Source organism: Poecilia mexicana, unplaced genomic scaffold, assembly GCF_051168715.1.
Source record: "Poecilia mexicana isolate PSO_F unplaced genomic scaffold, ASM5116871v1 scaffold_10, whole genome shotgun sequence".
In the NCBI taxonomy this organism is placed as follows: Eukaryota; Metazoa; Chordata; class Actinopteri; order Cyprinodontiformes; family Poeciliidae; genus Poecilia; species Poecilia mexicana.
Genome location: NW_028263379.1, coordinates 13,305,853 through 13,319,268, shown reverse-complemented (window position 1 = coordinate 13,319,268; position 13,416 = coordinate 13,305,853). Strand labels below are relative to the sequence as shown.

Below are 13,416 nucleotides of genomic sequence, written 5' to 3'. Positions count from 1 at the left end.
ATCTGATGTTTTCTGACAAAAGGTCAGCTGACCTGGTGTCGCTTACGAGCAATCGCTGCTCGAAAGCGCTGCTTTTTTCTAAACTTGAAATAAATGAACAGCTTCAAAAAGATCACAGGCAGAAGCGGTTGTGAAGATCTTAATGTTTTAAGACTTCTTCAGGAAAACAAGGACCCAAAAAGACGCCTCTTTTGAGAAATTAAGTCTGCAATGCTAAAAGGAAGGAAAGTAACATTAGTTCTCTTCACCAGATTTGGTTTGGCAGCAAGAAAAGTAAACTGGCTGGAAGCATACACACATTTTTGATTTTCCGACCAGCCACTCATCTTGGTTGAGGTTAAACATTGTTTTAAATAAGCCAGGAAATATATTAGTTCTTTGAGGATGTCTTGAAACTACACGAGTAGAATCTGTAGTCAGCCAGCTTGAAAAATTCATAACTGAGTTGGCCAGAGTTTGGAGAGTAACGATCAAACCAAAGATGAATCCTTTGATGAATCACACATCTAACACCTGTTACATTGACCTTTTATGCCGACTTGTACAGATTCCCGCAGAACCGGTGTTCTTATATTTCCTTACCGTTAAGTGTGTGAATAAAATCGATTCCGCCTAAGCAGTGCTGAGAAAACTGGCCAATTTCTGGTGAAATGTTATATCAAAAGGAACCTGGTTCTAAATGACACAAAAGGAGGGAAAATCAGGTCAGTCGTAACTGAATTGAAGTCTTTCTCGCAGCTTCTCGATGTGCAGTTTCATAATACTACTTATTTCCCGAGTTGTAAGTTTCCCTGAGCTCATCCTTTCTCTGTTTTACAAAACAGGGGAAACAACAATGCAATTTCTGATTACCAATTCCCAGGGTGGCTGTGTTTGTTTGCACCTTGATCTGGTATCATCGGCATCATCGCTCATTTTTATGGGTTGATGTGGTTTTGCATACATGATTTGTGTGCATGTGCAAGAGGACAAATGACCAATGTCTGCAGGAGTGTACGTAAACAGGTTAAAGTGGAAGAGGATTAACCTTGCCTCTGCAGGGAATTTGGTTTCATGATGCAAATTAAATTCATAACCACCTGAAGAAAAACAATCTGCTTCTCTTGTGTCAGTGAAGTGAAACATCAGTCATCTGTCTCCTCTATATGGAGCAGATGGAAGTACACAAGTGCCAGGCTTGACTTCTACTCAGTTGTATAAAAGAGAGGAGGAGAATAACAAAACATTTTTATAGATCCACTATGTTTTCCTGCCGTATACGTCTCCAAAATCAGCACGGTTCACATACTCAACAAAAAGAAGTGTGCTAATTCAACTTCACTGTTTCACGTTGACATGTCCTTTTTACAGCAGATGATGCACAACTCTTAGCACTGCTACCTATGTTGGAAATATGTTTAAAAGAACAATTAAAATCATATGTGAACCTGGATGAGGATTTATGTTTATCTTGCTGCCATGTACCAGAGTAGCTTGGCATGAGAGGAAAACTTCCAGAAATAAGAGCAAAGAGCAACATCTTTCTGGCAACAAAGCATAGCAGCCCCTAGATGATAACTGTATGCATGTGGGAAGTACTCCTTGAAAAAGTTACTTCTATCCTACCATCACAAATGTAAACAAATTGAATTTAATGGATGGCACACTATGTATTCATGCTTCCTTTGCATCATACAGCTGCTCACTACACTTCAATTTGCTGCAGCCATTTCCTGTTAAGCATTAGGTTGCGACAGCTGTGCATTATTAGCCTAAAGCAACGCTACAACACATGCACATGGGACAGGTCTAACACAGGCTTACAAAGGGAAATGTCAGCTTTTAATTGCTAATCGCTTTTAAAGAGTTATGTCCTGCATTCACGTTCTTTTTGGTGTATTAGTCCCAGAGAAAATTAAGATTAAGTAGGCCATTGTACAAAAATGAAATTATTCTCTAGCTTCCATTTCAGCTAAGAAACTTTAGCCTATTACTATTTACAATATTAGATTTTAGCATAATATTAAGATCTTGATTACAAATATCTATGAGCATATGAAAATGACTTTACAAATGAAACATGAATACACTGGGAGGAAGAAAATAACCACAGCTGCACAAAGTGCCACGAGACAGGCTCATATTTAAGCTCGACATTGGCTCATTAGCTCAAGTTGTAATAAATGCCTTCCCTTAAACACACAGAGGCTATCTTTATTCTGCTCAGGCTCTGCAGGAAAATCCCACAGCCACTTAGTGGACCAAGAGTTCAACAACAAAATATTAACAAAATTACTAGACAGAAAAAGACCAGTGTCAGATATTAAAGGCCAAAAATAACCAGAAGAAACTGCAAAGCATAATTTTACTTTGTTTGTTTACTTTGTGAATTAAAAACATGTTAGACAGTTTAAAACTGTAGTACACATTCAAAAGCATTCATACTACACTAAATTATTCATATTTTTGCCATGCCATCTTATGTGATAGAACAACATCAAACATTTTGCAATGGAAATGAAGCAGGAGTAAAAACCTTTATTAATAAAAATCTAAAACCTGTCACTATATCTGTCTAGGTATATGTCAATAAATAGAAATGTTATATTTTTGATGATCGAAAAAAATAAAAAAATCTCTCCTTCATTTAGCTCAGACACAAAAACAAACATGTCTCTACTGAAGCTATTTGTCAAACTGAAGGGATCTTTAGAGAAAGCAATAGCTGATTAAATTTGATGTGTGGATATCCACTTACAGTTGTACTGACAGAGGTCACATATTGAGTACAAATCATTACAAGGCAAGTAATTTCTTACTTTTTTCTGGATTTTCAATAAGTAGCCACACATCCTGCCAATATGTTGTTGGTAGAAATGTATTCATCCAAAAAAAAGGAGTAAGTTTTCTGCCTACAGTCATTGAGAGTGACTAACTTCAAGGTGAAGCCTTACCAGACACCAGGTCATCTTTTCTATATAGAAAGGGCTCTGTCTTCTAGGAGACAAAAGTGTTCTTTTTAACTATGTGCTTTGAAAAGCAATTGATGTCTTGTTGTAATTTGTGTTTTACACTTAAAACATTTTCTGGTTTTCTAGCTCTAAAATAGGCCTGGATACAATGTAGAAATCGTTACTAAAACGTCTTGTCGGGTTTTACGGCTTTCTCACATCAACTGAGTTATTTACACTGAGGTCTCTTCAATTACAATTTGAGTACAAAATGTTCTTTCTGCTTTAGTAGAGTCACATTTTTCTAAATAAGACAGCATTATTGTTAGTGTTATTGGTTGCAGGAGTGGCAGTAAAAGCGGCTGTGGGAGCAGCAGCAGTCACAGCAATAATATTCATTTATTTTCCACACCCACTTCATCCCCTTCAGGGCTACAGGGGATTGGAGCCTTTCCTGGTATCATCTGGTGAGAGGCGGAGCACACCCTGGACAGGTTGCAAGTCTATCAAAGGGCCAACTGGGAAGCTCTTGAGAAAAAGAGCCAAACTCTCTCCCACACACACACACACACTGACTCTGCGAGTCAGTTTAGATGGAATTACCAATTAACCTAACATGCACTCTGTGTGGACAGTTGGACTGCCCAAAGAAAAGTCACTGTCATGGAAAATCTGCACACTCTACTCTGAAAAGTCCCATCTGAGATCATACAAGGAGCCCTTCATAATGATTTTTGCCGTATGGCGAATATTGATTTACCCTTAAAGTTTTCTTAATTAGGCAGCAGTGGTAGCGGGATTGGATGACTACCCTGTTTGAGACGAGTCCCTGTTATTTTGTTTCTTCAAGTTTTCAAGTTTTAGTTGAGCAGTGAGTCGGGGGTTAGGCGTTTTGTGTTTTTGTGTTTGCACGTATAGGTGCTCTCTGGTGCTCCAGCTACTTAGCACAGTCCATACGACTGCTGAGGTTGATTTCACACCTGATAGTCCGGTGCACTTGGTTCGACTGGAGACAAACATTACAACATTTGTTACGTTTTTAGCTACTGCAGTTTGCTTTCACACTGCACTGTCAAACAAACCAAACAAACACTTTGAGCAACCTGTCCCAAGAGACTGAGTGTGCAACTTACTTATTCAGGAAATGTAAAAAAAAAAAAAAAAAAAAAAAAAAGTGGACTGGCGTCAGATTTTAGTGGGTGTAGGATTTTTATTTCTATTTTTTTGTCTTTGGTAGATGTTTCAAACAAACACTGGAAGACGAGGCAGTTCAGGGAAAATGTTGTTTTTCATACAAGCGCCCTTCACTTTAGTCCGCTTTCTGATTTGGGAGGGGACTCTAGTCCACTTGGCATTCACATATGCATTCGAACCGCATCAAAGTTCACTTCAACTGAACCGAGGCTTAGGTTTTTAGGCAAACCAGAGTTTCAGTCTGCATCAGTTTGTGCATTCAAATTAACCAGACTTTCCAACCAAACAAGCATAAATATTCATGAAGACTTATTCATGTTCATGACATGTGTTATGTCATGTTTATGAAAGTGTCATGACAGTCTTATTCACCCCCCTTCAAATAAAGTGTTACCGCATTGGGTAACAGAGTGCAGTGTTCCTTTATCTGTGCTTCACTGAAACCAAGCCTGTGTTGGAAGTTTCATAAACCTCCATTAACGCAGCCAGCGACTCTCAAACACGTTTGCATTTATCACCATTACTCTGCAGCCTTGAGGACGATTGTTGAGTACCAGCTGCAACTCTGTCTGCGTTGCATAAGTGCTGTTTTTACAACTCTTTCTTTACATAATTACTCTGGTTTGATGATGATGGTGGTGGCAGTGCAATAAGTGAAATGCAAGGCTGGGGCCACAATAAAAGGCTACAAATAGAAATATTTCTGGAGCTCGCAACAGAATGTGTAGTAGAAAAGGAGTAGTGTCACATGTATTATTAGGTGGTAATAACTGTAACTTACTGGGGGTATTTATCTTTTGCCCTTAGAGGTCCCTTTAATGATTTGTTCTCAACCTGAGTCACTCGGAAACAAAAAAAAATGCTCTCTTAAAGTTTGCAGTAGGAATAATATGAATCAAAAATTCAATTTCTTTTTATGATTGCCAACAATTTTCAGAAATTTTAAACCCCTAAAATTTAGTAATGTCGTTTTTTTTTAAGAGCATTTAAAAAATCAACGCGAAATTGAACCAGATCAATTAAATTTTGTTCTGGTCAAGTATTAATAAGGTTCTCTTTCAGCGTCCCTTGAACACAATACATGCTCTTTTAAAGATCAACAATTGCCTTTCTTTAATGAATAAAACTTCACTTCTCACCATGCGTGGCACACATTCTGAATGTTAAACCCCTTAAATGCCAGAGTCAGTCCCATAAGTAAAAGGGAATCTATGTAGGACAGTGGGCAATAAAATTGAAACTGGGAGGGCCAGAAATATTGATTACAATTAAATATTTTGTGCAAAGTTGTTAAAAGTTGGCCTGCAGTTTACATCATGATGTTTTGGCGTCTCTAGCTGTGGTCTACAACAGAGGCCTGCAGTAAACTCAGAGATCATGGCAGGGAGGAGAACTAGTTCACAAGTTCTTCGGATGAGGAACTAATGACCGGCGAGCTGCAACATTTCATTTTGTTTTCCATGTTACTGGAAGCTCAAAAAAATGAGCAGAAGGCATCAGAGAGGCGTCCTTTGGCTGCATTGGACCAGAACCGAGCATGAGGAGTTCAGTGTTTTGGTCTAACAGATGCACCAGATGAATGACAAGATGCACTTCATCTACGTTCAGATGACCGCTGCCTGTTTTGATCACCAGTTCACCCAACACACATTCCAGTCGCTGCCCAAACGCTTTTCTGGATTCACATTAGTTTACCTTTGCATACAGAGGGAGGCAAAAGTTCACCAGAGGCGTCAAGAGGCTGTGAACAAAATTACGTGATTTTCATCGCATCATTTTGACAATGTGAGTACCGATGTGGGCGTTTTGGCCTGACCATGCATGAAACATAAGCAAAATATAACATTTTGAACTGCATCTAGTTTGTTTGTAATTCTATTAGATAGTAGAAAAAACAACAACAAAAGAACATAGATTGCTCTTTGCAGTTTAAAAGACAAATAAATTTCTTTGAACATGCTATTGGTTGCTTTTTGCAGAGAATCCAGAAGCACAATTGATTTTCCTTCATAATAATTGGCTGTACCTCCAACATCAGACATAAGGAAGACTGTGGATGCTAGCTTCTGCGATAGTGCGAAAACAGTTTCTGCTGTGAAAAATATAGCAGATAAAAGTATTTCTGGTATTTGAAATATTAGAATATGGATTTCTAAAACTTTTTAGAGAGGGTCTGAAGTATTTGTGAATTTTAGCTGCTTTCAGGTGGCTGTGGTCCCTAGGCCCCACAAATACCAGGGGTCCATTCTGCTGATGAGGTATTGTCTCTGTGTGGTTGGTTACTTTTAGAAATGTTTCTCTCGTCCAAGTCTCTGATGGAAAAAAAATGAGAAGCTTTCATGTCTGTGCTCACCCCGACAGTGTTGAAAGATCGTTATCTTCACCATCGTCGAATAATTCACAATTTCAAGCCTCACATTTTCATGTTTGCTTTTTTCTTTTGTAAGTCCCGTTTGCCACTCAGATGCTCAACATGCCACCCAAGGTCACGCGCGTATCCACACACAGGAAAAGACTCACAAAACCTCTTCTATCTTCCAGCTAGAAGAAGTTTGAGTGGCAGCTTGATGGAATGACGGTTTCTGATTGTGGCGATAATGGAATCCTTGTGTCATTGCAGATAGTGCCTCAGGAAATGGCAGAGAATTGCTTCTGGATCAAAGTCAAAGAAGAGAAGTTTGAAAACCCTGACCTATTTGCTCAGCTCTCCCTGTGCTTCTCCTCACAGAGTAAAGGTAAGAGGTGTCATCTCTCTCCACCGCGCCCTTAATTAATCTTCTCACGCATGCTTCATTTGGCCTCTGAGGCGATGGTTGCCAAGGTATACTTTGATCTTGTGGCAACACATTTTTTCCCCACTTAGATGTTAATTATTCTAAATCAAAGCGTTTATTTCTTATATCTTCACTGCATGCTTTGAGTTTAAATGTTTTTGTTTGTGTCAGACATCCCATTTAGCCTGGTTTTCCTTAAAAGAAAGCATAAATCATCACTGAGCTCCGTGTTGCATTAGATTTTTTTGTGTCCATTGAGCTGTTGCAGATCTGTTTTTTTTTTCATCCTTTTGTTTTGAGCACAATCTTGAACTTTTGCACGTGGCAGCTATGCTTGGTTTGCCTCTTGCCTTTTTCCAGCCCAGTAGGCCAATCTTCTATCAGGGTGGATGTGAGGCTTTGAAGGAAGCTCTGGGAGTTTACTTGTCGCAGCCAGTTTGTTTCTCAGATACACAACGAGGAACCCAACTTGCTTATGGATAAGAGTTGCAGTGCAGAGCTTTTCTTTGTTTTTTTTTATAGTAGAAGAGGGTGTTTGAGAGCACTTGATGTATCCCCCCATGACAATTTGATTGTTTTCCACTGCTTTGACAGTATGTACACCCCTCTAATTCTAGCAGCAGTGGGAGGGGAAAAGTCAACCCTGTCAAGCGCAGAAGAGTCAAATCTGAGCTCTGTCAGCGTGTGTGGACATAACTATACAGCATCCTGCAAGTTTTTTCTTATGCCCAGCGTTTGTTTGGACACCAGTCAGCCTGCCAGCAGTTTCTTGCTCTGCCTCTTTCACAGCCTCCAGGTCCACAAACTAGACTCATTTCCTTTTTTTGCTACTGTGAAATGAGCAGCAATTTTCCCTGGGCTGCCGCAAGGTGATTTTCCAGAGTGATACAGATGGAAAGAGGATGTGGCTTGGAAAGAACAGTTGTTGCAATGCCTAATGAAGTGGGAGCAGGAACGGGGCCTGGCAGTCATACATTTCATACTCTTCACAGAAACGCACCAAAAACATATCTATGAGATGTTTATGCGTCTCTCCGTTTTTCTCTATGCAGATATAGATATTAGTGGTGGGATTCTATTAAAACTTTTAATCAATTGAATTCCATAGTTTGTAATAATTACATTGTCATCAAAAGCTATGTACGGCATTTAAAAAATAAGGAACATTTTCAGTTCAAAAAACATTTTTTGCCTCTAAATTATTAAATAGACACATTAACTTAACACCAAAGATATTCATTTTTTTTTATCTCTTATTTAGGTTATTTTTTAGCCTATTTCATGTTGTTGTCAGGTTCTGATTGACTTCTGTGAGTCTGGAATGAGATCAGAATCTGCCTGATGAAAAACTCACTTTAATGAATATTGTGGTTTGGAGGAAAGTTGCATAGGGCCGTGTCGACATGGGTACCTTCCCCCCCTAAATGAACTTATTATTTAAAAACTACACTTTGCATTTACCGAGGTTGTGTTTCAGGTATTTACTTTACATCTGAGATAATCTTTTCAGATAGGCTCTGAATTCAAAAGCCAGCGAAATATTTGTAGTTCTGCAACACATGGCTGTACTTCAGCTTCAGATGCCCTTTTATATTCTTTATTAACTTCACTTTCTTGCCCACTGGGGTTTGTGGAAAAAAAAAAAAAAAAGCCTCAATAGATCGTCCGTGTTCCCGCTGGCATGGTAGGAATTCATGATCCAGCATTTCCCCTGGGAGTTACCTCCGCTGGATCCCTATCAATTACCCCTGCAGCGACTTGACTGAATCAGCCCTTTTTCCCTCTATTGTTGAAACAGAACATGATTTTCTCATGAATGAAAAATGCTGTTTAATGTTTGAACACCCCGACACCCTCCCTCCTCATCACCCCGTCAGTGGAGTTGTGGAGTTGAAAGTCAGCGAGACGGGCTTTGATGTAGCTAGTGCCGCTCTGAAAGCCTGCTAAGACGGGTTTACCTAAAATGAGGGAGTAGTTCATTTGTTTTCCTCCTGTGCGTTTCATGATTCATGCTGAATAGTCAAATGCATTGAACTTATGGTTGGTTTTGTCAACAAATCTCCTGGGTAGTTATCATAACTGTTTGCATGGAGTCTTTCTTTAACTCTCAATTGAAACTGGTGAAGGTAAAAATGTGTTTAGGCATTTAGCTGGTAAGACCAAACCATTCAGAATTACCTCCTGAGGATTTAGTTTTATAATAACGACACACCAGGAAGATGTGGATATTTATAAGTAAAGCACACTTTGGGGGCCTAGTGTATTGTGAAAGATGAGGCAAGCAGGTGTAAATGCCTTCCCTACAGAGCTGCCCTCAGAAAATGCAGCAAAAAAGGCTTCTGTTATCTCCGCCCTCCTTGGGATTCGTGCTTGTTACTGGCATTGTTGAAAAGCAACACTTTGGCAGTGACAGAAACTAATAAAAAGAAGAAAAAAAAAAGAATCGCTTTAACAGCCCCCAATTTTCAGACGCTTATTGCGCTCAGAAGCCTCTAAAACAACTGAGAATGCAAGACTGTCATCTCCCCTGCTGCTTTTATAGGTCTTGCTGTTTAATGAGTTTTACCAAGAAAAGAAATGATAATCAAGAGGGATTTCGGGCTTCGCTTCAGTCTTCTAGGAGTGGCGCACTTATTTATTTCTTTAGCGTGTCCGTCTTTGGGACTCTGACGCTGTGGAAATATGCTGCCAATGCTTCTTTAAGATATTCGGGTAGCCGAGTCGAGCGGGCTGACAAACAGAAATCGATGGCTTTAGTGTGATGGATGACGCTCTCTAGCTATCAATAACTTTAACATTTTCTGTTGATACCCATGCTACATGTGCTTGGTGTAATCGTGATGGTAATTCTGTGGGAAAATGCTGTAAAAGCTGGCAGAACAGCAGCTTAAAGCAGCGACCGTTATCGGCGCTTGCGCTCGTTTGTTGGTTGTTTTCCAAAGTGCTGCCTCCCGCGGCTCGTTTGGACCTTTTCTGGACTCATAAGATTTGTGAATAAATGCCAAACAGTCTAATTTGCTGTTAAGCTTCTTAATATGTGTATATGTGCACTTGTGTTTTTGAGTGTCCAGGGTACCTGTGTAAAAAAATATGACACTGACATTTTAAGAAATGCACAATTTCACACGCTCCACTTTGCTGGTCTATAACAGAAAATTCCAATAAAAGACGAATTTAGAATTGAAATCGAAATTGCCCAAAATTCAGAGGTTCAGTAAGTTACAGTAAGTGGGAGAATTCAGATTCATACAAAACTAAAAATAATAAAACAATAATAAGAGTACACATACGAGTAATTTCTGAATATTTATTGGGGGGGGAAAAAAAGTCAGAGCTATGAAGAAATTTCATATTTTACTGCAAATCTAAAGTATGTCTATTCTTTTTAACTGTAAACTGTAACATCAGCCCTGTTTAAGCACAAAATGCTTCATTTAATTTTTCTATGGTAACTAACAAAAAAAGCCCTTTTTCTGTGAGCAAAAAATATTTGCGAAACTTTTAAAATGTGTCGAAGGAACGCCTCAGCGGCTGATGTCAAGGTTAGACGTACCTCCGGTGCGACTCTGTGCTTTGTGATCATAAAATTGTTATCACCCACACACAGAGATAAAAAAAAAATCTGTTATCGTAGACAGACATCTCCATTTTCCCTCTGTCAGTGCCACGCTTTTTCACATCTTTACAATTTGTGTGTAAGCCATTAAATGGGCTCTGTAGAACTACCTGGTCTTGCTAAGTGTTATTTTATTCTCCTTTCACAGACTTCTCCTTTTTTTTTTTTTTTTTTGCTTTCTCATCCGTTTTCCTCCTTTTCTCCGCGCACCATCCTCTCCGTCGCTCACTCCACCCTCCCGCATTGACTTGGGTCTCTTTTTACTCCTTTCACTCATCTCCCCTCACTTCGCTTTATCAATCAGTGGGTTGTGCCTTTGTATGGCTCACGGGATCAAATCAGATTCACTCTGGGATTGAATCCCGTGTAGCCATGGCCTCCTGCATTTGAAAGCCAATCCATTCAGCTGTAACTTTGCGGTTCAATTTGAAACAAGATTGATGTTGGCAAACTTCACACACCCGCTCCTCCAAAATGTTTCCTCCATTGCCCACATCAATTGCTGATGGACAAAGGGCATGTGCCACTTTGTGATGGTGATTTCTGGGCTTCTCAGCACAAATAACAAGGACAGGAGGGAGGAGGACTTGACGGCAAATAAAGCTGCAAACCAAGCTGCATCTCTCTGTACACACTCACTCTGGATTTGTGAACGTAAACCTGAAAAATGTTTAATTGTTTCAGCAAGTATTTTAATTTGTAACATTTCTACTTGTTTTAATAAAAATAATTATCATTTTTTGTGTAAAATCTTAGTATATGTAATATTTATTTGAAAACAGATGGGAAAAGGTTAATATGTCCCTTGATCAGCTCTAAATGTTTTTAAAAAAAATCTCTATTTCTTTATATTTATTTGGTGCATCAAAACAAAACAAACAAAAAAACAAAGATTCCTCTCGTCTCTGAGCCTTACTCCATGTACCTGATCTTTGGATTGTGTGATCATGGTGTGTGCTACTGGAGTTTCCGCGCTCTGTGGCATCATCACACCAGTTTTTAAGCATATAGTGTTAACCCCTGTAAGGTCCAGTGGATGAAACAATCCCCGGCAAATGGAAATGAACCATTCCTTAACTGTTTAATCTCTCATTAATCGAGTTTGTGGTCCCAGTCTCTTTAGAAGATTGCCTTGATCATGTCACACATCCTAACATTTACTAATTTGAGTCGTTCAGCCTTTGTCTGGATGTGGTCTTAGTCCTGGTACATAATTCTTTACAGAACTATAAAATGCTTTTTTGAGTTTAATAAAAATCAGATAAATATCAGTAGCAAATACTGCAAATAAATTTGGATAGTCCTGCAATTCACACTACTTGCTCTACCATTGAATATGTTTTGCTTTTATGTGTTATGACTGTTAGAAAATGAAACAGTAATAGTCTAAAATGTGAATCACCAGGTCAGATCACACCAAAAACCGAAAATCTGTAACAAAAAGCAAACATGTTGATTGCTACAACTCTAAAAATCGTTTCTACTTTGTTCTTGCTTTTTTGTTGTAGATTTTACCTCAACACCGTGCTTTCCCTCACCCCACTGTGTTGCTGCTCTAAAGGTCATCTCTGAAAATGTAACTTGGCTAAAGCCTTACTTTAAGTGATGGCTGCGCAATCATCCTCCCCTTCACACCAAGGGATATGATCAAATCCTTCAGTAGTTTTGCTCACTTCGACTCCCGTTTTCCTTTATCATTGTTCCCACAACTCAACCCCCACACTCTAAGTCTCCCCACTGAGCCGGTGTGGTGAAGACACCAGCAGATTCTCAATCCCTGCTACAAAGCCCCAGCAGCAGGGTGGTAATGACCCTGCAACAACGGCAGTAATGATGGAATCAGTGGGGGGTTTAGCCGCCTCCCTGACTCTCCCTAATAGGTCGCCTAATAACTCTGTTAACATCAGGGCTGACCTGGTCGCTGGATCAAACACACTCTTGCGTGGTCGGCCACCTCACATGACTCCCTGCCACCTCTCAGTCAGGGAAAGCTGATGCTAACCAGCAGAATGTGCGGCTTGGTCCCCGAAGCGCCCGTTCGGTCCACAAAAACAGTGAGAAATGAAGCAAACTGTTGCACAGATGAATGCTTCTCAGAATATTTTAATCCCATTAAGCTTTATTAATTCATCGACAACATGTCTTGGTGGAAAAAAAAAAAATGTTTTGAGAAGCTCGTCGCTCTTGAAAAACTACTTTTATTGAAGCTCTGTCTTTTTAGCTGCAGATTAATAGGGGTCTCAGTTTAATGAGTTTAAGCTTAACTCAAGAGACAGTGCAATCCACTCTGGGATTGTCTGCCTTGCTTTAGCGCCTGTGTATGTTAATGAGCTTTAAGTATTTTATTTTGTCAACATGTTTGGGAGTTAGACTTGATGGCCTGCCATGTTCTCCCAGTAGAATAAGGCTGTTTATTATTGATTGTGTTAATTGAGAAAGGGCCCCTCTACTTAGTGATGGCTTTAGCTTTAATTGTGACCTGGAGGGGACTGCTTATATAAATAAATACATAAATCGCTAAAGTAATACTAATCTGCATTAGTAGCCGGAGAAAAGACATCAAGTAAAAAATATTATATCATATATTTTATGACAAAGTATAAACTAAATAAATGATGATTTTATATAAAACCAACCAAAAAAGTATTGCTTACAATTTAAAATTGTACACATCCATACTTTCAGCAAAGTCGATGCTAAACTATTTCTCCAGTTTTTAGATCTATTGTCATATTTACCGCAGCCTAAAAGTAAAGTTTTGGCTATGTGAAAAATATTTCTGCTAATCTACAGCATGACTAAAGAAGATATGCAGAAAATTAAAGATGATATTGACTCAAGGCGGGTTCACAATTGAAGTATCCCTTTTCATGACACCCTGGGTGGGCAGCCATATTGCTTT

The 13,416-nt window shown here is 39.2% G+C and overlaps 1 protein-coding gene across 6 annotated transcripts in view; it reads left to right on the top strand.

Annotated features, from left to right (window-relative positions):
• Positions 1-13,416, top strand: part of diaph2 (diaphanous-related formin 2) — a 440,846-nt gene that overhangs the window by 171,695 nt on the left and 255,735 nt on the right. For all 6 annotated transcript variants that reach the window (XM_088009428.1, XM_088009427.1, XM_088009429.1 and 3 more), the window contains one exon: positions 6,745-6,859. In XM_088009428.1, coding sequence (XP_087865554.1) covers positions 6,745-6,859 — 115 coding nt within the window. The remainder of the gene's footprint in view (positions 1-6,744; positions 6,860-13,416) is intronic.